General features: G+C 42.8%; 1 protein-coding gene across 5 annotated transcripts in view; it reads left to right on the top strand.

Annotated features, from left to right (window-relative positions):
- kif13a (kinesin family member 13A) overlaps nt 1-24,135 on the top strand; it is a 36,855-nt gene that overhangs the window by 2,474 nt on the left and 10,246 nt on the right. For 4 of the 5 annotated variants that reach the window (XM_079164775.1, XM_079164774.1, XM_079164773.1 and 1 more), the window contains exons 3-26: nt 8,473-8,485; nt 10,398-10,458; nt 11,286-11,378; nt 12,501-12,681; nt 14,317-14,404; nt 14,963-15,097; nt 15,232-15,344; nt 15,441-15,552; nt 16,348-16,560; nt 16,689-16,799; nt 16,890-17,024; nt 18,209-18,339; nt 18,610-18,696; nt 18,798-18,973; nt 19,694-19,913; nt 20,492-20,654; nt 20,791-20,934; nt 21,028-21,177; nt 21,721-21,885; nt 22,006-22,179; nt 22,316-22,467; nt 22,571-22,703; nt 23,214-23,360; nt 23,913-23,945. In XM_079164775.1, coding sequence (XP_079020901.1) covers nt 8,473-8,485; nt 10,398-10,458; nt 11,286-11,378; nt 12,501-12,681; nt 14,317-14,404; nt 14,963-15,097; nt 15,232-15,344; nt 15,441-15,552; nt 16,348-16,560; nt 16,689-16,799; nt 16,890-17,024; nt 18,209-18,339; nt 18,610-18,696; nt 18,798-18,973; nt 19,694-19,913; nt 20,492-20,654; nt 20,791-20,934; nt 21,028-21,177; nt 21,721-21,885; nt 22,006-22,179; nt 22,316-22,467; nt 22,571-22,703; nt 23,214-23,360; nt 23,913-23,945 — 3,130 coding nt within the window. The remainder of the gene's footprint in view (nt 1-8,472; nt 8,486-10,397; nt 10,459-11,285; nt 11,379-12,500; nt 12,682-14,316; nt 14,405-14,962; nt 15,098-15,231; nt 15,345-15,440; nt 15,553-16,347; nt 16,561-16,688; nt 16,800-16,889; nt 17,025-18,208; nt 18,340-18,609; nt 18,697-18,797; nt 18,974-19,693; nt 19,914-20,491; nt 20,655-20,790; nt 20,935-21,027; nt 21,178-21,720; nt 21,886-22,005; nt 22,180-22,315; nt 22,468-22,570; nt 22,704-23,213; nt 23,361-23,912; nt 23,946-24,135) is intronic. The other variant, XM_079164776.1, reaches the window with a different exon arrangement.

Raw genomic sequence — 24,135 nt, 5'->3', positions numbered from 1 at the left:
TAAAATATGTACAGTTACCATTGCCGCCCCATCATTGGCCAGATCAGTACCCGTCTTCTGCGAGATGCACTGTAGCCTCCGCTGACTTCTCAGTAGTCTTGATTTTGTGATTCCACCGCTACCTGTTGCTATGTTGTTGTGTGAGACACAACCACGTTTATCATTCAGGGGAAGTTTCCTGATTTGATTTCGATCTTGTATCAGTCTTAAACTGCTGTTGTATTCACTTTCACTCTTTAACAGTTTTTTTATCCAATGTCATTTTTTTTCCTTTTCTGCCAAACCTACGTATATTCAAGATGTGATCAATTATATAAATTATAATTCTTATTGTAGTACATTGTGTAACTGGAATGTGACTTCAGTTTGGTTTCATTATGTCACATTTCTTTTCTATAGTGTAGTCCAGCCATATAATTACTTGGTGTGTGTGTGTGTGTGTGTGTGTGTGTGTGTGTGTGTGTGTGTGTGTGTGTGTGTGTGTGTGTGTGTGTGTGTGTGTGTGTGTGTGTGTGTGTGTGTGTGTGTGTGTGTGTGTGTGTGTGTGTGTGTGTGTGTGTCTGTGTTTAGACTGCCATGGTTTTCTTAAACCATATAATTTTCTTCTCGGCTTCTTGTGGAGCCGCAGAAGGGGATACCCTGATCACGAAGAGTTTGCCTTGTTTTGAAGACACCTGTTCCTGTGTGTCAGATTTAGTGGGTATTAGCTTGCCAAATATGGCTGCAGGGCCAGAATCATGGGAACTTACTCTCTCTCGTGGGAATGCTCAGGCACAGCCTCAAAGAGGAGACAGCAGTAATAGGTTTTACTTAAAAATACTAAATATGGCTCTAGTCTGATGAGATACAAAATGAAGTCTCTCGTGGTTGAACTTGGAGCCACTTTCATGTAGAATAATAGACATTGAAAACTTTCCCTATTCTGTGTGAATTTTAATCAGGTTTTGCAGAGACCGCACAGGGCACATGCAAGTCACCTAAAGAATTTTAAGAAATGTAAGGGCTTTCCTTTGATGGTTAAGCCTCATTCTTTGCACCGCCGAGCATTATAGCAACACTCGTGACCCACAGCCCCCTCTCCTATTTCTCTGAAAAATGAGCAATAATCTCAGTGGTGGGCAAATGAAACCTGAATGGTGACTCCGGGGCAACAGGTTAAGTTTCCCAAGTTTAATCTTTCATCTACCTGTTGAGTTGGCACGAATGGCATATTTGAAATAGGAATCTGGGAGAGTAGTTTTGTTTTCACGCGCCAGTCTAGTCTCCTTTGGGGTTTGGACACAATGAAGGTCGGGGTGGAGAGGCAGACAAATACCTGAGGCTGCTGTCTGCAAAGGGATTGAGTGGTGGAGCATCATGTCAAGAAAATACCCTTTGACTCACACAAAGGGGCCATATTACATCTACCATGTCCCAGCATGTCCGTCAACATGCAGCAATTGAATACAGGGTGATCAAGCCTGAAACCCGCCTTTTTCTGCATATTTCATTCTAAAAATAACGAGCTGTGCTAAAAGCCAAAAGCTAACCTCAACTAACTTTTTAGGCAGGCAGACGGGACTTTGGTTTGTATCAGAAAAATATATTTTATTTTCCTCTCATTGTGGCTAACTAAAACATCTAGGTTTTAAATCCATGTCTCTAATCATCTAATTTGGGAAGTATGTTCAGAGATAGCTGTGTGGTTTAGGTCCTCCATGTCTTATTCTCCCAACCTTAAAGGTATAAAAAAAACAGTAAAGGAAATGCTGGTGTTTAAAGGAAATGGTCTGAAATTTCAGGAAGTACACTCATTTGCTTTTTGACAGACAATTAGATGAGAAGATTGATACCACTCTTATATTATGTTAAATATGAAGCTGTGGATGGTTAGCTTAGCTTAGCATTAAGACTCTTAGGAATTTCTTGGTTGGGAGAAGTTGCCAGACAACCAGGGGAGACTACTCCCAGCTAGGAAACAATTCAGCACATAACCTCTGTAAAATGGCAAATTGTCATTTGTACACATGTTAAACAGTGAGCTTGAGAGATGCTGGTAGGACATTTTGTTGTGTTTGAACAGAACCAGGCAAGCTGTTTCTCAATGTGTCTAGCATTTGTGCTACGCTAAGCTAACCAGCTGTTGGCTGTAGCTTCATATTTACCGTACAGAGAGTGGTATCAATCTTCTCATGTAACTCTCTGCCAGAGATAAAACAAGCATATTTGCCAAAATGTGGAACTATTCCTTTAAATTATTTTGTCTTTCCCTGGTGATTGCCAGAGACCAACCCAATGAGTTCAACATGTGTTTTGTGTATGCCTTTACAGATAGCTTTTAAATGCTGTCTGCCTGTTTGCTAACCGGAATGACAAGGCTGCCTTGTCTAATGGCTGCCCACAGGATGTTCCCTTTGTCTTTCCATTTTGTTCCCTATGTGCCAATAATCAACCTTTCCATTCAGTAACATGTTGTTCTCAGAGTGAGTTGTAAAATCATCCCACCGTTTCTCTGTAAGACTTTATTCAGGCGTGCAATAAGGAGAAAGTGTTGTGTGTCGCTGATAAAACGATTGTATTCCTTCAAGGACTGTTCCCTGTTTGTTCAGAGGGTGGGACGTTGTTTACATCTCGATCCGGAATTGAGAAAAGATGGCGCCCTCCCTCTTTGTCAAGCCTGCATCATTAATCTCAGATGTGGCTGCTCATTCTGAGGGCAGCTTATGTGAAAATTCCCTCTCTGGCTTTTCTTCCACAGTGATTCTGGTTTTCTGGCTTCTTGTGTGTTTCTCTCATATCAGGCCCTTTTTGAAGTTTTGAAGGCTGCTTGTTGTGTTTACATTAATGTAATGTCATCGTGGGATAGGTTTATTGTGGACTCACTTTGAGTTTCAATCAGGGAAAGTGGAGCCAAGCAACATTAACAAAAGCTCTCTCCCTCTCTGTCTGTAAATAGATACTCATTAGTTTTAATTATCAAAGCACATAATTACTGCCAACATCTATTTGGCATATTACTCTTTGCAATTACAGACGTTTTGTGATATGTTTCATGAGCATGCTGCTTTTGTTGTCCATTTTCATTAACAGCCACACGGCACATGCATTCAGATAAGTGACAGACCGGGTCAAAGGAGGTGTGTCCTGGTAGTAAATGTGTCTCTTTATTTCCCCTGGGGAGGGAGCCTTACCATATTGACCAAATTGATGAACTTCACTTCTTTCTGGCTTGTTCGTTGCCTTTTAAAACCAACCAGATTCAAGGCTTTAGAGCAAATGTGGTCAGTATCCCTCTCCGTGTTTTAGCATACACACAGCCTGCTGCTGACCCGGCTTGTCACAGTGGTGTCAGAAATACCGGGGAGGATTAAATTAGACCCTGTCTGCATCATGTGTTGTGTTGTTAACATTTGTTATGGAAACTTCGAGAGTCCCGCACAGAAGTCCGTATGAGCATCATGTGCGCTGATGACGGCTGTGCTGTTCATTAAGGCTGTTTTTGAGATCCTGAGCTTGGTTTTCATTTTGGAACTTTGACTCATGAGGCTGGCAGGTTGTCTCTCCTCCATGTTTACCACTGTTGCTTAGCGACAATAGTCGCCATGTTACAGAAACATTCTGGAGTTATGTTGATGACCTAATGAGTGATATCCCCCAGCCACCTCAAATATTTTCATAGGAAGCTAAGTTTAGCATTTAGAACAATGAACCATGGACACATTTGTTCCAAGTCCAGTGGTGGAAAGTAACAAACGTACGTTTACTGAAGAGTTGTGCTGAAGTACAATATTGAGGTACTTGTACTTTATATGGGTATTTCCATTTTATTCTACTTCATACTTCTATCTGACAGGTGTAGTTACTTTTTAGAATGTAACACACAACCTTTTGGCCTTGTGACCCCCTGCGGTACAAAAAGCTGTGTCTGGTTCGTTGTCACATTGTGGGTGTTAGCTGAGTTGTTTGCTGCTCCAGACAATTTTCCCCTCTAAACTTCTCACATGGTTTAATTTAAATACCCGTTCAAATGATTCACCATCTCTGAAAAAAGCAAGGGAAAAGTTAAAAAAAATGAACAGATTTGTGAATTAGAACTTGTTTTTTCCCTTCTTTCATCTCCCAGTGATCTCCTCACAACCCCTAAGGTTGATCTGGAATACTGGAGTATTTTTAGATTATGCTATTTGTACTTTTACTTAAGTAAAGGATCTGAATACTTCTTCTGCCCCTGGCCAAGACGTTGCATACTTCCGGGGATTTGCTACATATTAAAGCTGAAGAAGCTTCAGAAATCGTTTGTGAGGCCGAAGTCAGAGTTGGATGTCTCAGTAGCTTGGATCAATCCAGCAGGTCTGTTTCTGTCATCAACAAGCTAACTCCCCTTAGTGCTGTTTTTTTAAATACATCTAAATGTCCTGGTATAACCCTCTGACTTCAACCACTTGTCATGTTTACTTTTGGATCACTCGTGCTTATAAAAGTGACAGCCTGCTCAATCCGTATGATTCCTTGGAATCCTCTTGAGTTTTAATTGGCCAGACAAGAGACCCACCCTCTCTTACTGTAACTAACTGCTTGGCATTTTCCTGCTCTCTATGTCTGTGCAGCAGGGTGACCTCTGCTTTGAGTGGGTGGGGACCGGCGTGTTCAGTTCTAAACATACTGGAGGACCATCTGAAATGTTAGCCTGTCTCCTGTGAGAGCACAGTGCACTGTAACCCAACACTTTGACATACACACACACACACAGAGAGAGAGAGCGACAGAGCTCTGAATGTTGTGTTTGCCTCTGGAGCTTCTTGAATTGTAATTGTCTGATGCATTTCAACAACCAAACGGGTCATATGGGCGGTTTAATGGAGGTTAAAAGAGTGGGGGAGCCATAGTGTCAGCAACAGATTGAGAAGAGATATTTTAATCTATGGGGGGGATGTGCCAGCAAAACAACTATGTTTGTGGGTGCGCTTGCACTGGGCAGATGAATGTTGTGAATGTCGTCTCCATAGGGGGGTAAACCTCATCCATGTGACTTACATATCCCATTTGAGCAGCAGGATTATATCATCAAAAACTCTTGCAAAGCCTGCTAGATCTCACTGACAAATCTGACAATATGTCCTTCATGCATTGGAAGATGGGGAGCCACAACATGTGTGTTTTTCGATTTAGACTACTTTCTTTTAGTTATGATTGGAAACTCATTTTCTGGGCTGTCATACCCTGATTTCAGAAGATAACACCATTCGCATCATTTCTGGTAGCTAATTTGAACCAGTCTGCGCCAGATCTGTCAGTTTGTCGGATGAAATGAAATGATGAATGAAAATGTGAATCAGCTGTCTTATACCTCCTGTGAGGGTGGCCATGCAATGTTATTTTTTTTAAGGGTAGATGGATGCTTCAGTCGGTGGATGATACAGTGGATTAATCTGTTTTTTTGCCTACTGGGAAGAGCAAATTTTTCGGTAGCATAATAACCCAGTGGCCTTAATCCTGCTCCATAACCAAGGGGGGAGATTCCACTGCTGCTCACCCGCCCGTCATACCTCCCTTTTGGCCACCAGACCAGCTTACATGGGTCTGAGCTGCAACAAGGCACAGAAAGATGACATGTTTTCACCAATCATTTGTGAGCTGAGTGAATCTGAGCTTGAATTTAAATGATGGCTCTCTGGTGGTATTTGTTATTAAAAGTAATAAGAAATAAAGGTTTTACAAAGAAGCTATGTGCTCCTCAAATCTGTCTGCCACGACACAGAATCGGAACAGAGGGGGGAATCGTAGTAGCGTGAGAGGCCAATGTCCACCCTCGGCCAAGTTGAAACCATTCATGGGTGCTTTGGCATCAGGTAGCTGGAGGCGTGGGAGCCTGAGCGTGCCCTTGATGACACTCACACATTAAGCCACGCAGAACAAGCCCCCAGTGGGACTCTTAGACTTCAGCCATGCCCTGCTCGGTCTGCAGTGTCTGCCTGTATCTGCCTCTGAGGGGGGGAAGAATCTGATGTTATCTGGCACTTCTGTGTTATACAGTACATGTGTGTCACACACTTGGTCAACCACAACACAGCCTGTAATAAGCCCCCAAGCCATGACTTGGCATGCATGCTGATTACTAAGCAAATGGCCCACATCACTTGGAGCTGCACAGTACAGCATTTGTGACGGAGCTTCCATCGGTAGCATTTCCTACCTGGTGAATTAAGATATTTAATTACAAATGAATCATCCTGTGTAATCATTGTATACTGCATTACAACATATCTTCATAATAAATTCATTTTTACAGACATTTGTCTGTGGTTCCAGCTTTTAGGAGGACGCAACACCCACTGCATTAAACATAGTCATGGTATTGTATTGATGGAAAGTCAGTCTTACAGTCTCAATTCATTTTGACCGTAATACCTTGGAAATTACATGATTTTATGCAATAACTAGTAAATGTTATAATATAAGCGTAACATAATAAAGGGCCGATACAACCAAGTGTAGAGGACATAACTTACATGTTTTTTAAAAGCAACATACAAAATTGCTAAGACGGACACGGGTTTCTGGGAAGATTAAAGAGATTATGTCCAACGCAGAGTGGGTGAACTGGAGCCTAATGTGCTTTAACTTATTGAGGGGGAGGTCTCATCACTCTGATGGGGGGAGTAAGGAAAGACACTATAAAATTGAAAACGAGAATGAAATTAAGTATATTTTTGGAGTTCAATGCATTACTTGAGAGACTTTGTGAGGAAATAGTAGCTCTATGAAATCCTTAATATAGACCGTTCAAACAGTTCCCCTCATTGTCTTGTTCAGCATACCCGACATACCATAAACTGTACATACAATATACGACACAATGAGCAAGAGCCAATGAACCACTGCAGCAGCTCTGTTTCAGCAGAGATCGTTTCTTGTGCTGAAGTCTAGACTGCACACATTCCATAACTGCGTGTCTTTTGTCTCCACATTTGATGTGTGTGTGGTTGTTAGTCTGTCTCTCTCTTTCCGGTCTTGTCTATAGTTCTTTTGTTCGACATAGGGATACATCTGTTCTCTGTCTTTGTCCATTTCTCATTGTACGCTTGTAGCTTTTGTTGTCATAACTCTCCCACATTTTTTTTTTCCATCTTTCACAAATCCGCTTTGCAGCACTGCCGTATGAAGATTTTGTTTTACCTCTCAAGTTAGCATTGGGACATTGTCAGTGGTCCTTCATCACACCTCCTTGTCTGCCAATAGGAAGTCTTAGATGTGTTCTCCCCGCCGACCGATGCTGATATATCTCATAGCTCCTCACAGACAGCCCCTCTCTGTTCTGCAGCGTGGAGGGCCCGACTACAGGACGGGGCCCTGCTGCAGTCTTTGTCTGCTCTGATTGAGACCCAGTCGCAGTGGTTGTCAGTGACCCAGATTCAGATTCAGGGTATGAACCCAAACGAGGCCCTCTTCTGTTTGTACTCCTTTAACTCCTCTCTCTCTCTTTCTGTCCCTCATCATAATGAGCTTGAACACAGTTAATGACCTTTTAGTTTAGTCCTCAAAGCAAATCTGTTAATAATTTATTTCCTTAAGTTGTTCAATTTGTAACATGAACATAAAAGTGCTGAAGAATATTTTCCTGTGGGTGTTGTCATGCAGCTCCCCAGGCATGCTATTGATGGTGACTCAGCACAGTTTGTGTGAGACACTCTGGTGCAGTGTTTCAGTCCTGCCCTGTATTGGTTACTGTGTGAAGGTGATGTCCACCTCTGTGTCTGTGCCAGGAGACGCCTGCAGGAGGGATCTGCTGACTGTTGAAGGACAGTACTGTTGCAGATGTAGAAGCACTAGGGGGGTGTATATGTTGTACTGCATCATACTGCAACATGCATGTGACAAAAACAATAATTCCCTTGCCATGCATTATGATGGCTGTAACAGGATCTGTTACATTATTGTTATAGATTTCCAGCGTTGGGGAATTCCCTCTGCAGTTAAGAGAATAATCCTACATAACTTAGTGCCATATATATAACCCTTTTGTCCTTGGTTCCGGCAGCTGCATATGCTGAGAGCGGCTTCCCCAACCTGGCCTCCCTGTTAAGTCCACAGGCATAAGAGCTATTTACTCAACAGAGTCAGTGGGACATTGAATCCTAAATCTCTTCCCTTCCTCATGGCCCTCTGGCCCAATTATGAACCCAATCACAGCAGCACCTACCACCAGGAAACACCACTGTGTGGAAGTGAATGAATGAGGGAAGAAGTGAATGTGGAAGTCCCACCAGGAATTTGGTTTAAACGCACACATTTCAGTTCAGAAAAAGCTGTTTGTGTCGACACGAACAATGGGAAGTTTCCTAGTGTGAGAAGTACAGCTACATCTGAGCGTGAACATGGTCTGACTGTTAAATTGTATCAATCCTAACATGTTATTTCTTCTCTCTTGTCTTTCTTTCTGGTTCACCCGTGGGTTTCTTCTGTTTATGATGGATTGCCCCTCTCATTCAACAGGAAACAATCTAAGGTATGTAAGTTTCATCTCTTTCTGTTCCTACAAAAAGAAATCAGCATCAACAGAGCTGACCGCGTCAGCAGAGACAGTCATCTGTCTTGACTTCTCACTGACTTGTCCTGGTATCACAGACACTGAAATCATCCAGAAGCAGGATGCTGCACGACACTGTTCCCCTGAGTGGATGAGAAGCATCCTGCACAGGTCGATCTAGTGTTGTGGCGTTGTTTCTAGGGATTGAGAGTGATTTAGTAGTTTGGTAGGCCAGCAGGAGCCGGATAGATGTCCGTGTGAATGTGTCAGCACTCTAAGATCTCGTGAACACCCACAAAGGCTCTACAATGAGAGAGGGATGAGCGCGGACACTGGGGCAGTGTGTGTGCGCATTCAAAGCTGCATTGTTGGAGTGCACCCCCACCTCCCCCCTTGACAACACGCTGGTGACTGGCTCAGAGATGTTTCACACACCAGGGACGGGCTTTGTGGTCAGTGCACTCGGCCGCTGACGGGACCGGGGGAGCGTTAAGCGCGGGCAACAAGCGTGCGCGGTCTCTGGGGCCCGTGAACCTGAGTTACCCTGTAATACCCTTCAACTAGACGAGCACGTGGCTGTCTGCTGAGTTATGGTGCCACTCAAATTAGTCTCCCTGCGTTCTGAAGGGTAAACGGGGGTTGCATTCCAATCACGTTTGACCAGTTTTCATCCCCAGAAATGACAAAACGGGCATTGTGATTCTCTCAGCTCCATCATTATTTGCACTGCTGATTAATAGTAATTGTCCAATCATGAACAATTTGTTGCGCAGTCACACCCTTAGGCTGGCCAGGGACAGACCAGAGGAGATTGAAGCCCGAGTTACCAAACCAGCCCTAATTGGGAATGATGGCACTTTTGTTCCTTTGAATGGCACCCACTCACTTGTCTGAAGTCACAAGAGGAGGTCTTGCTTTCAAAGCATTCAGTGATCTCAGTGCTTCCCATGCTGACTGTGCACCCAGTGGTTCGCTGGCCAAGCGCCCCTATTATGATTAGAGGGGAGTTCAATTATTTGGGTTATTTGTGTCGGGGAAAGTGCTTTGGCAGAGCAGCAATAGTGCACTGAAAGCCAGGAGTAGCAACGTGCAGCAGCGATGTGCTTGCACTGCAGGATGACTGTGCTGCAGCAATGGTACATAAAAGCCTATTACCTAGTTGAGGCGGGACTTTGGGCAGTTGTGTATCTCCTATCAACATACGCTGTGTTTTGAATAAGCGGAAACAAAATTGACATGAGACATTTCTATACTAACGAATTGAAGCTGATCAAAAGAGACATTTAAGATGCGTGGGGGTTTGCAGCTTATACAGTAACAGGAGCTGTTCTGTCTGCGAGGAGTACGAGTCAATGAGGCCACTGCTCTTTCCCAGAGAGCATCCTCTCTGTGTGTCATCCATCCAGAGCTCCTACAGGTGCCTGGGGGGGGGGGGGGGGGACGACACAAGGGGTCTCTGCTGCTGAAGCCTGTGTTGTGAGACTCAGCACTGAGGGCTGAGAGCCAGCCTGCACCACCGGGAACAGCTACAGCCCCGTTTCCTTGGAGACGAGGGTCACCGGGTGCTGGAATTTCTTCTGGGGAGCGCTGACCCTGATTTATGAATTCATTTAAATCCTATGACAGAACTTGGGGCAGCTAACAGTGGATTTGTGCGGACAGTCATGGTGCGGTCTTAACGAGCATTACCCCGAACAATACTCGGTTAGACTTCATCTTCCTCACTCAGACAAGCTCAGTCTTACTGATTTACTGCAGGGCGGCATGGTACGGCACAGAATAAGCCTGTTTGAGACCACTGCTAAGAAAGATCGGGTTGTGTTGCACTGTACATGCCTAGACAAGTGTGAGGAGTTGTGTGTTAATACTCTTTGTGCTGACTCTTCTGCAGGTGTTCGCCTTTGACCACTGTTTCTGGTCCATAGATGAGTCCAACGTTCCCAAATATGCTGGTGAGTCATATGAAACTGATCCTTCACTCATCACCAAAGAACTCAAATCACGTCCCATGTAAAGACTGCTGAGCTTTGTGCAGCAATAGTGCAGGGAAACTCCCAACTCGATGGAAAGCTGTTTTTTGCATAATGCAAAGCAAAGTAAGGTCATTTTGCATTTTGAGAGAACACATGAATGTATGTAATGCAGTTAGTTGTCTTCGTATTGTCTCAAAACAATAAAACCATCATGGGGTTTGTACAATACATACTAACATTTTGGAAATTTGTATTATGTACAATAAATAAACATTTCCTTTTGTGCTTGCAGTATGTAATAATCTACCATTCATTTCTCTAATGAGAGAAAACATTACAGCTACAGTTTTTTTTTAACATCTATAGAAAAGAGGTTATTACTGCCAGTCCAAGGAAGATTTCCGTAGTAATTGTACATATTTATTTTTGTCATATCACGCTCATTTTGTGATGGAAATGTAACACTAGCATCTGCTTTGTGGTGAACCGACGGGGCAATCTGTTCAGTGAAGGGCTGCCTCAAGGGCCCGGGCCAAGGCTTTATTTAGCTCTTTAAACAGCTGTCCCATTCAGCAGGAGCATGACGGGAGCAACACACAAGAGTTCTCTACTCAGCTCGGCATTTTCCACACGACTTTAATGAATTCTTATTCTTTGTTTCTTGTTTAGTGTCCCTTGTTGATACATATCTCTGTTTTAATGTTATTGCACTAATGTAAGGATGCAAACCAGGCAACTAGTAGTACTTGTATAACTAATGGTTTATCTGTTTACCAAAATCTCCATGGCGATTCTTTGTCTAAAAGGTCAAGAGGTGGTGTTCAAGTGCCTTGGAGAGGGAATACTTGAAAATGCATTCCAGGGATATAATGCCTGCATATTTGCCTATGGACAAACAGGTAACTGAAAATCCAGATAAAATTTACATTGAGTCAATTTTTTCTTACAGTCTTTGAAGCATTTATAAATAATGTGTTACCTCCATTATACTTGAGTCTCTAAGTATATGTGCCGGTTGAGTTGTCTCCAGATGTGTCCATAGAACATTTAAAGAACAGGAAGACTTGTGTTTCTAAATACACTGGTGAATCACTTAACTCGTATCCTTTCTTCACCCTGGATCAAATTAGCTCCTTTATCCCACTTCCTGTCTTAGAGTGAATCACTCGGTAAAGAGAAAAAGCTACGGAAAAGTTTGGAGAGAAGAGCCCAAATATTTTAGTGGCCCTCCAATCACCTGGTGTATGAGAAAAAAAGTTGTATGCATGCTGCAAGCAGCACATTAGTCGTGATGGGAACCAGAGAAGCATATGGAATTTGATCTGGGGATGGGAATGTTGGTCGGTTGGTCTGCTATTTTGATCCAGACTAAAATATCTCAACATCTACTGCATGGATTGCCACAAAATGTTGTACAGTCATCATGGTTCCCAGAGGATGAATCCTGATGAATTTGGTCATCTGAATTATGCTTTGGCGCCACCATAAGGTTAACATTTGTGTACTTTTTAGAACATGTCTTGACAACTTTAGTGATCCCTTAACTTTTCATCTAGCGCCATCATCAGGTCAAAACTTTGTCCAATGCTTTGCTTTATGACCAAACACCTGCAAAATAAATGATATTTCCATTAATTTCAGATGAACTAATTAGCAAATGTAATCAAAGATGGTGATCATGATATCCAATATCCTTGCTAAAAAACCAGCCATGTCGCCATCGCCATTTTGAGATTGTCAGCATGCTGAATTTAGCATTTAGCTACTGCTGTGCCTAAGTACAGCTTCACAGAGCCGCTAGCATGGTTGTGAACCTTTTGTGTTGTTTTGACATGTGGAGCAGAGAGACTTATGATACAATCAGGGGGCCGTTGTTCTGCAGATGGGCTCAAAAAGAAATTCCGTTTGTGTGGTTGTAGTAGAAACTCAAATGAACTTTTACAGTAACAGAAGGCACTGCATTGTTTGAGCCTCTCTCTGTCGTGGATACAGTCATGTGTGACTTTGTGATGTCCATCCAGGTTCAGGCAAGTCCTTTTCCATGATGGGGAATGGGGAGCAGCCGGGTTTAATCCCTCGACTCTGCTGCTCGCTGTTTGAGAGGATCCACCGAGAGGAGAACGAGGGCCACTCTTTTAAGGTGGAGGTGTCCTATATGGAGATCTACAATGAGAAGGTCCGTGACCTGCTCGATCCCAAAGGGTGAGTCTGATGGGTGTGCTTTTTCTTCAGAATAAGCACATGTGACCTGTACAACCTCGCTGAATGTAATGCTTTGGTAATGCTCTTGACCCGGGGTGACACAGAAAAAGCTGGTTACACAAACTGTGTTGACATTTTCTCATAGTCTCGATTCACTCCAACTCCGGCACAAGTTGTGACCTCTCTGCCAGCTCCCACTTTGTGTTAGTTTGCATCTCTGTTTATAGCTCTGTTGTGTCTAGTAGCCTGAATGGGGGACGGCGACAGAATGATGCGAGTAGGAAGCTCAACCCAGTCATTTCCTGCAGAACAGTGGCCAGCATCGTCCTCTCACACTGCTGCATTCTTCGCCTGCGTGGTCTGATGTGGGTTGGCAGACAGACTGCAAGGGAGAGCGAACTGTGAAAGAGTGGGTTTCAGGGACATCTGCTAGTGAAGCTGGGAGCAGGAGAGCAGTCAGAGCAGCCTGCGAGCCGAGCCCCAGAGAGGCACAACAGGGGAGTACTCTGTGCGCTGCAGATGTCTGAAGATGAAGCCAGAGCCATTTCGATGGCAACTTCCTCTCGCTTATACAACAAGCCTCACACTCACTTGCTCTTCTATCTGCCTCTGTGATTTTTCGGTTTAAACGTTGGCTCTGGTATAGACACGAGATACGGAGTCAAGTGTAAAAAGGATCTCAGTCACGCTATGAGTTGGCCATGGTCTTTCTAGTGGTTACATCCTCTTGTTTGCTGTGGGTGGTAGATTACCGGAGTGGAAGGAGGGAACCTGATTTCTGCCAACCTCGGTCGTTCTGTTGCCATGAAGAGGGATTCAGTGATTCATACTGATCTGTAGGATTTCCTCAACACATGTCAGGCTAGATGAGTTTCACTTTACCCACCTGAAGGAACTTGTATGTTCCTTCATTATGATGAACACTGTAGATAATGTTGAGTCAATCCCACACACACTGGCCTATTGCCCTGAATATACATTAGTTACCAGAAATCGCAGTTGAAAATAGTCACCAAGAAATGCACTTTACTCCTGTTTAACGTTGTCTTTAAAAAGAGTTGCTGACAATAAAGAAGGACCTGCCTTGCCCTTTAAGAAATTCAGAAACTTTTTATGTGAATGATTTTTTTTATGTGTCGACTTGGCATCAAACTCCTGTTAACATTTTATTGCAGTTGTGGTGCATGCAAAGAGTTAATTATTGCAATATTGCAATAACATGCAGGCCATTCCGTTTCCTCAAGTAGTGAATAATACAAAATGCTACTTTTTAACATGTAAAATCCCACCAGAAATATTTATATAAAACTATTGAAGTCATTCTGAAATGCCATTTTTATGGAAGGGTAAATAACTCGTGAGCTTCTTAAAACCCTGAAGGATTAATTTAAATTGTCATTAATTCTGATCAAGGTCAATGAGAATTTCTTGAGCTGTCAAGTGCTAAGAAGTGTTTCATGAAAAGTACTTCATGAAGAGAGGAATGTCCAATCAAATGTGCATTATAAAACCCTGTTGAAAATGTTCTTCATTCTTTCTTTTTTGCATTTCCCTAATTGGAGATAGTTATTATTCCTCCCTTTTCTCCTCTCTCTTTCACTCATTTTGTTGCTTTCCCTCTTTGTTTTTTTGAAGGGGCCGACAGTCCCTGAAAGTTCGGGAACACAAAGTCTTGGGTCCATACGTGGATGGTCTGTCTCAGCTGGCTGTGACCAACTTTGAGGTGTGTCTTTCCCCTTCCTGTCATCACACTTCGGCTGAGCTGAATCCGTATCAACAACCACAGGCCTCATATGTCACTTATGCACAGACATGATGTATAGTATCCAGCAGAATTGCCTTGTATCATATCCCCCGGTTGTCAAGGCGCTAATTTACGTTTGGAATAACCATTTAGTTTCACATCCTCCCATGTGCAGAAACTGCATTGATACATTTTCCTGATGTGGGATGTAGTCATGGGGCTTTTGGTAGTTTATTTGCCAAACCTTGGCAGGGCCTTCCTTAATTAAGTTTAAACATCTCCACCCTGTTCCTCTGTGCTCTGCTCTGCCTGATATTTGTGCAGTGGTTTTCCCACAGCCGTGGCCCAGTGTCTACTGTGACCCAGCTAAACCACATGGCACACAGCCATATGTGAATACCGTCTGACTTTACTGTTATCATAATGATCAACGTGCAAGTTTTACCTAAATCCAGTGAAATGTGTTCAAATTGTGTCTTTATGTCAAACTCTCGTCGAACGTTTTGTCTTTAATTCCCTCACTCTCCGTCGTTTTAGGACATCGAGGTGTTAATGTCAGAGGGCAACAAATCTCGCACAGTTGCCGCCACCAACATGAATGAGGAGAGCAGTCGATCACATGGCGTGTTCAGTATCATTGTCACACAAACGCTTTACGATCTACAGTCTGGGGTCAGTATTTCCACCAACATTCACAATTAATTGTTCCTTGAATTTACTGCATTATATTACCTCATTTGTGTGTATCCTATTTGTCTTATCATGGGTCTGACTGACTTATGTGTTTGTGTTGTGATGGTAAACAGAATTCAGGAGAGAAAGTGAGCAAGATGAGTCTGGTTGACCTGGCAGGAAGTGAGCGAGTGTCTAAGACTGGAGCTGCTGGAGAGAGACTCAAAGAGGGCAGCAATATTAACAAGTAGGTACATTTTTTACATATGAAAGGCAAGCAAAATATGAATTCATCATTTGACAGGTTAAAGCTGATTGTTTGTGTGTGTGTGTGTGGTTGTAGGTCTCTCACTACGTTGGGCTGTGTGATTTCTGCTCTGGCTGATCAGTCTGCAGGAAAGGGGAAGGCCAAGTTTGTGCCATACAGAGACTCAGTCCTCACCTGGCTACTGAAGGTTTGACCCACAAATTACACATGTTTAAAACTGGTTGTTAGAAATGTTATGTGGTTGTTCTAGATGTGCTGATGATACCACACTAGAAAATAAAATAAACTTTATTATAAGTAAATGTCCTGCATTCAAAATAATACAAAAATGTATTATCAGCAAAATGTACTTTAAGTATCAAAAGTAAAAGTATTCATTTATTTAATTGCAATTGTTTGTTTTTAATTAATTAGTTAATTCATGAGAAATAAACATCTCTAGAAAGGTATTTGTATAACTTGAAACAAGAAATAAGGCAGTTTGCTTCACTAGAACTATGAAAGATTAAATTTAGAAAATATGATCAAGTTCATTTGCAGATTTTGACACTTTTTAAAAATATAAATGACTTAAAAGACTCAATTGAGGAAAATTACTTAATAAGCTGGTTTAGTGCACTGAAAAATGTGTCATATTTTTTAAAAACTGTTCATATGGTTTGAATGTAAAATCTTAACGAACAAAATAACTTGTAGCTTCAGATGTCAAATATATGTAGTTGAGTGAAATGTACATTATTTCCCTCTAAAATATAGCCTAGCAGACATATCATGTAGGAAAAAAATGAAAATACTCGCATAAAGTAAAAGTACCTCGAAATTGAGTAAATGCTTCTTAGTTAATTTCCACCACTAACTGCAAGGTGACCAACAATTACCACTTTGTTGCACAGTTGTCCTTTGTTGTTGCAATATTTGCATTTAGACTGAAAATAAACATTTAGCAGCTATGCTTCCTTGCTAAATGTGTTCTTGTCTTCAGGACAACCTTGGCGGCAACAGCAAGACAGCCATGATAGCCACAGTGAGTCCGTCGGCTGATAACTACGAGGAGACTCTTTCCACGCTACGCTATGCAGATAGAGCCAAGAGGATCGTCAACCATGCCGTGGTGAACGAAGATCCCAACGCTCGGATCATCAGAGAGCTCAGGGACGAGGTGGAGAAGCTCAAAGTTCAACTCTCTCAGGCCGAGGTAAGAGGACGGATTAGGTAGACCTGAAGAGACTCATGATGTGAATGAATTCATGCCAGACTTGTCATAAATCACACGATAGTCCAGATTATGCTGATGTTCATGCTTCTTTCCCGTATTCCCATCAGTCATTGAAGGCTCCTGATCTGAAGGAGAAACTGCACGAGTCTGAGAAACTCATTCAGGAGATGACTGTCACCTGGGAGGAGAAACTAAGAAAGACAGAGGAGATTGCCACTGTATGCACAACCACCATAAACAGACTCCAAAACCTCAGTTCTAATTCCTATTTATACGTACAGTAACACTGTTATTATCCATATTTACAGGAACGCCAGAAGCAGCTAGAGAGCATGGGCATCTCTCTGGAAACATCAGGGATTAAAGTGGGTGAAGACAAGTGTTTCCTGGTTAATCTCAATGCTGATCCTGCCCTAAATGAGCTACTGGTCTACTATCTGAAGGTAATGCAGTTTTTACAATGTGATGATGCAATTCTGGAAAGAGAACTACTTAATACTACACTAGTACTCGCTGCCATCGTCACCCTGCTGCCTTTTACATTTTTCCATTAGCACTTATGTATTTATACTTATTTGTGGGATTACAAAATCCCAGGTGACCGCACTGGAAAAATAAAGAAATTTCCAGTGTATTTTTACCAGTCTGTATTTAATTTAAGTGGTTCTATTAACGCCTGAATCTGCATCTGTTCCCCTTTAGTTTCAACCTCAGGAGCTCTAAAAAAAAAAAAAAAGATAAATAGTCAACCCAAAGATGCAGACTCATTTCTAATGGCACCACTACTGCTTAGATTTGTAGACTATTGTTTAGGTGAAGGCCATGAATGGATGGAAGAACTTTGTGACATGTCGCCATGTTGTTCATGGCAAACGCTGTAGGTTTTTGGTTTAAAGTGGTTGGAGAATTTAGAAAATCCAAAACACCTCGTAACGGCTAAAGTTTGCACAGAGGCCAGAAAGTTCTAATTTTAGCAGATTAGTCGCTGCCAAAAAGCTGGATAGTCCCTTACTTATGCACTCCCTGGTGTTACAGCATATAGTTAACGCCACCGATCCATTGCTTTGGTAATATTTACCGTAGACTGAGGCCCTGAAACGCAGCACATATGTCGCAGTGATCCAGATGACGCAGTGAGAGCAGAGATTAGTTCAGTAAGAGCACGTCTGGACTTTGCAAAGCACTGAAGTGGAACAACCAACCAGCTATTTGGACCTGTAAGAGCAGAAGCATGTGAGAAAGCAGCCTGTGCAGCGTACAGAACAACAGGCCTTTGTCTGGGTTCTGCTGGCCAGCCTGGCATATCGGTGTGGAATGACCATGGTACTGTGAAATGGGTTAGTGCGCTGCGTGGTAGGACATCCTCTCGTAGCTGGGATGTTTGTTTAACAACGCCCACTCTGCAACGAGAGAGACACAAGTTTTTTCACTTGATTTTGCGTTGGTTTTATTCTTGAATTTGAGGGGAGGGGGGGGTTTTGTTGCAAATGACAAAACTCTTGAGCAAACTGGTTCAGCAAACAACATGTTGTAGGTTATGACCTGAGAGTTGGAACAAGATGTTGGTCGAAATTCTTTTCAGATCTGTCATTCTAGTTTTCTCAATCTGTCCTCCACCTGTGTGTAGGAGCACACGCGTGTGGGCGCAGACACGTCTCAGGACATCCAGCTCTTTGGGATCGGTATCCAGCCGGAGCACTGCGTCCTGGAGCTCTGCCCAGATGATGATGTCACCCTGATGCCCATAAGGAATGCCAGGTGACTACCTCCAACACACTCTCTGTCTTTCTCTGTGTGTCTGTCTCTGTTTTCTCTCTCCTTCATGGATGACTGGACCTCAGTGTTTCACATGACCTCACTGTACAGGAATCTATGATCCGAGCTCCTCGCTTTGATATCAGAGCCACGTCTCCCTCCCACTACAAAAGGATTGTTCCTGCTTAATTAGTTTTCCCTGTTCAAAGATTAAGATTATAATGCCACATGACATCTTCATTATCAGAACTTCATTTCTCTTGTTTTCTACAGGACCTGTGTGAACGGATCAATGATTGATTCTTTGGTGCACCTGTGGCATGGGGATCGTATCTTATGGGGCAACAATCACTTCTTCAGGTATAAAATGTGTCACGGCCACATTCAAATATATTTGAATATATACTGTATATAGTCATAAAATGAAAACGTCACTGATTGGAAGTCCTGTTGCTCTGTAGGATTAATCTGCCAACACGAAAGCGGCGGGACCGTTTAAAGGAGCTGGAGAGAGCTTCCCCCAGAGAGAGCTTTGTCGAGGCGGACGTGGAGACCGCCAGCGAGGCGTCTTCTGAGCAGGACTACAGCTATGAGTTTGCTCAGATGGAGGTCATAATGAAGACTCTGGGGAACAATGGTATGATTAGGATAATCTGTTTTTGCTTTTGGGTCACAGCTGTATACAGTATTTATTCCACTTGGGTTTCTGGACCTTCAGCTTGTTGCAATACTCTGACCGAATATCATCTTTTAGAAATGGCATCACTCTGCTCCGTTTATCTCCTTATTTTAAATATAAAAAAGATCAGCTCTAGTGTTAAATACAACAATACAGCTGACCAGTTTGTCAGCTGATTGTTGCAGTCTGTGTGGACCTGGCTCAAAATAATGGTTATATTCATTAACAATTAATATTTTGATTTGTTTTTTGATTGCACAATAATTTATAAGAGAATTAGTCTTAAAATTAAAACAAAACACAATTTCTTTGAGCCCAAGTTGACATCTTCAAACTACTATATCTACAATAAAATGAAACAGAAAGAAGCAGCAAACCTTCACAATCCAGAGGACAGAGTCACCAAATATTTGGCATTTGTACTAAAATCAAAATAATGGAAACATCAAAGTTCTTGACTTTCTGATTGTTCAAACAATTAATTCAGTGATAATATTTTTTTTAAAAGCCAACAACACACACATTACAATAAGAATTTACTATGAAGACCTTAGCTTCTTGTGGAAAAAGAATAATAATGTAATAACTTTATTTGTTACCAGCTGTGGTGGTTGTTTTTGGTCCTGTTCCTTTACTGAAGAGGCTTTGCTCGGTGCTGATCGTGCCTCATGTTTTTAGACCCCATGCAGAATGTGGTCCAGGTGCTGGAGAAGCAGTACCTGGAGGAGAAGCGTACGGCTCTGGAGGAGCAGAGAGTGATGTATGAACGAGAGCTGGAGTCGCTACGGCAGCAGCTGTCTCCTGAGAAAACGCCGCAACACCACCGCAGCAGCAGCGAGCGCCTAGCCTTCCCGATGCACACACCACACGGCAAGCTGCGACTGTGGACGGAGGAGCGGTTAGTGGAATCTAGTTTCTTCACGGCAGGGAGGCTGCGATATGCAGTCATTGCGCTTGTTTTTTCTCACTTTTCACAGTCGCATGAGATGTTCACAGTATTCGGCTTTTTAGATGTACCTAGTTATATGAATATGTAGAAGCCAATAACGTTTTTGCCCGAGGCATTTTGTTTTCGGGTTGTCTGTACGTACATACATACCTACGGTCCATAGAAATGCCTTGAGGGAATTCTTTCAAATTTGGCAGACATGGCAACTTGACTGGTTCACAGATGTATACTTCTTTGAGGCAGTAATTCTTCTTGTCTTTTTATTTTGCCGTTCTTGGTAAACTCTAGCAACTGTGGTTTGATAGCCAAATCTGAGATTTAACTTAAACGTCACGTTTCAAGTCATAGTTCAGTCAATCAGTAACTTCCTTCTCAGCTCTGTGTATGTTTTACGCCAGCTGTTCCTGTAAATGAGGATGTTGTGCCTATTTGAGTCCATATCGAGGGTACATAACAAGTGGCAGGTTGTCATCTTCATGAATGAATGATCTCTTGTGTTCCGCTGTCTGTGTGTGTTTGTGTGTCAGAGATGAGCTTTTTCGTCAGAGTCTTTCTCGACTCAGGGAGCAGGTCGTGAAAGCCAACACCTTGGTGCGAGAAGCCAACTTTTTGGCGGAGGAGATGAACAAACTGACTGACTACCAGGTCACCCTTCAGATTCCTGCGGCCAACCTCAGCGCCAACCGCAAGGTCAGACCTCTGAACCCCCTGCAATCACACACCACCTCCACATCACCTCACCTTGGTACACATTTTATTATGTCACGGTGTGAATATCTGCTGAAATACAAAAAGTGTTTTAATCTGTTCACCTGTTTCTTTATAGCGTGGAGCAATAGTGAGCGAGCCGGCCATTCAGGTGCGGAGAAAAGGAAAGGGGACCCAGGTGTGGACCATTGAGAGGATAGAAAACAAACTGGTGGATATGAGAGACCACTACAGGGACTGGAAGGAAGGCACAGAGGAGATTGTAAGAAACAGAGGATCAGAAAACAGGAAGAAATAAGTAGAAAAGATAGAAAAATGAACTGGATTATTCAGGTCTTTCTCTGTGTTTTTTCAGTATAACAAGGCAAACAGTAAGCACAGTGATCCGTTCTATGAGGCGCAAGAGAACCATAACCTGATAGGAGTGGCCAACATTTTTCTGGAGTGCCTTTTCCATGATGTCAAACTGCAATATGCGGTCCCCATCATCAGCCAACAGGGAGAGGTAAGGCTGCATCAACATAAACAGATTAATGCACTGATAAATAAGTCATGGTGCAGCTTTCCAATATTCTTGTTACATCAGGTCCATATGAAAGGATGATGCACATTTCAAATGTAGACCTTTTGGTGGGGCGGGGCAATATACAAATGTTATATTGATATTATGATATGAGACTAGCTAGATTTGGTATACCATAATATGGAATGAGTGTTTTCTTTTCTTGGTTTTGAAGGCTGCATTACAATAAAGTGGTGTTATTGTCTGAACTTACCAGACTGTTCTAGCTGTTCAATTATTTACCTTTACTTAGTCATTATATCCACATTAATGATGATTATTTATCAAAAACCCCAATGTGTAAATATTTTGTGAAAGCACCAATGGCCACCTTACGATGTCGCCGAAATATTGATATTGAGGTATTTGGTAAAAAATATTGTGTTATTTGATTTTCCTCTCTATGGACCTGCCCTACCTTTTGGGATTTTTAATAGGGTATATGAGTCTATGGGGACATGATGTCTCATTGCTCTGTGTGTACAGGTAGCAGGCAGGTTGCACATTGAGCTGATGCGAGTCAGTGGAGTCGTACCAGAGCGCCTGTCTGGGGGAGACGACTCGTCAGAGAACTCCAGTGAGAGTAGCTGCTATGAGGTGATGGACACCAACGGGGAGATCGTCCACATAGCCAAGAGGCTTACCTGCAGGGTAAAGAACTTTTTAAAGTCACTGGATTTCAACAAATATAGGAGTTTTAAATTGCCTGGGCATTGTTTAACTTATTTTTGTTTGATATTTTTCTAAGACAAACTTGTCTCTTTGCTGCAGGTGCGGATCAGGGAGGCCACAGGTCTGCCACTCAACCTGTCCAACTTTGTCTTCTGTCAGTACACCTTCTGGGAGCATGGTGAGCCCACTGTGGCTCCTCCCATGGTCAGCCCAGACGTACCTTCCCCTCGAAGCCCAGATGCCCAGTTTACTGTCCAGTTTGATCACTGCAAGGTACATGAAAAGGAGCTGCTTCTCTCAACTCAAGGCTGTTAATGCCTCACCCTGAAGCATTAGAACATTTTATTTCCTTCACTTTTTTCTTATCTTTTCAAATTAACTCCAGTACAAACATATTGTCTTTGTGCAGGACTACATTGTGCATGTGACGGATGAGTTTTTGGAGTTTATATCAGATGGAGCATTGGCTATAGAAGTGTGGGGTCACCGCTGTGCCGGGAACGGACGGTCACTCTGGGAGTTAGACGCACTGGAGGCCAAGACCCAGACGCTCCGTGACAGGTACATGTATCACATGTCACACGCAGACTTTTGTACACACACACACACACACACACACACTGATATTTCACACCTAACTGATCTTGGCTGTTGCTTTTTCTAGGTGGAGTGAGGTGTCTCGCAGGATCGAGCTGGTGATCTTCATCCAGGAGCTGAATGAACAGGGAGAGTACTCATCTGTGGAGCTGCAGCCTGGAAAAGACATCAGCACAGGAGGTGTCTTCCAACTCCGACAGGTCAGAGAAAAACGATGAGCAAGTTTCCCTTTTAGGTCAGACAGGCTGCCCGACATCAAACACACACTTAAAGCTACAGTTGATTACTATAATACAAAATAGCTCATTTGCTCACCATATCATGTCAGTAGTGCGTGAAACAGATAATCTGTGAAAAGAAATCAGGCTTCTCTGCCTCCTTCTGGTTTGACAGTTTGATCGGAATTCACAAGCAGTGGTTCACAGCTGCGTTAGCGACTCCTCGGCTCTAATTGGTTGTTTTCCTTTGGCCGTGGTGAAATCTTGCAGATGCCACGAAAAGGATTATCTGTCTCATGTAGTATTGTCAGGATATAGTGACAGTTTGAGCAAATATGACAAAAAGTGATTTTCTTTAAAGTTACCAACTGTAGCTTCAAGAGGATCATGACTAATTATGTCATTTTAAACATTCGTGTACGAGTTGTACTTTGAGAGTGCAGCGCTGGCAGCAGCATTCTGATGTTGAATTGTGGGGATTTGTACAAGCAGGGTCACTCCAGGAGGCTGCAGGTTTGTGTGAAGCCAGTCCAGAACTCGGGTACTCTGCCTCTGCTGGTGGAGGCTTTGATGTCTGTCTCTATCGGCTGTGTGTCTGCTCGCTCCACCAAACTACAGAGACCCCTCGACAGCTACCAGGTGTGTGAAACACACTTACACATTTTTTCATATACTCACATGCAACTTAGACTATAAACCTATGATGATTTGTATGTAATTTGATTCTGGGTTTTGGGAACAGTATGCTTGTGCCATGCCATTGATATACAATATTATGCTGATTTAGCTAAATTAGTCCATCTCTGGTTTCGTGCCATGAGTGGTTCATCTGGGTAGCTGGCAGTGAGTCTAAAGAAGGCCAAGGAATGCACAAACTCATTAGTGCCCTGTTTGTTCTGTTAACATGCACTGATGTGCCCTGATGTAGAAAGAAAGTGACAATTTGAGAAACTCCTTTTTTTTTTTAATTTGCCACATTCCGAATCATTAAGAGAGTAAATCCTGGGGTTTGTAATAGTTTTCTAAAGACATTCATTAGTCAAAAGCATACAAACATGAACGTAAATTGTTCTTTCACACCACTGAAATTCTTAGAAAGTTACATGAGCCGTGAATGGTAAGCAATGAGCTGTCATGTCGGGGCCTTTTTCTGGTTCCCCACATTTGACTGAGTGTGTTCTCTCCTGCCAGAGAGAGGAGGAAGACGATATGGATAGTTATCAGGTACCCTTTCAGTCTCCCCCTGCTGCTGCTCCCCCTGTAGCTCACTATGCAGCATGAAGGAAACCAAATTCATCATGTGTTTGCGACTAGGCTGTTGCTGAGGGCATGTGAGGCAGAGGGCTGTGCCAACTAAATTAGTGCGTTATTAAAAAGCAGCTGCACATGTGGTCGATTTCTGATGCTGTAATTA

The sequence above is a fragment of the Pholis gunnellus genome, assembly GCF_910591455.1.
Source record: "Pholis gunnellus genome assembly, chromosome: 8".
Taxonomy (NCBI): Eukaryota; Metazoa; Chordata; class Actinopteri; order Perciformes; family Pholidae; genus Pholis; species Pholis gunnellus.
The sequence above is the reverse complement of the archived record's forward strand: the minus strand, read 5'-3'. Positions and strand labels throughout refer to the sequence as shown.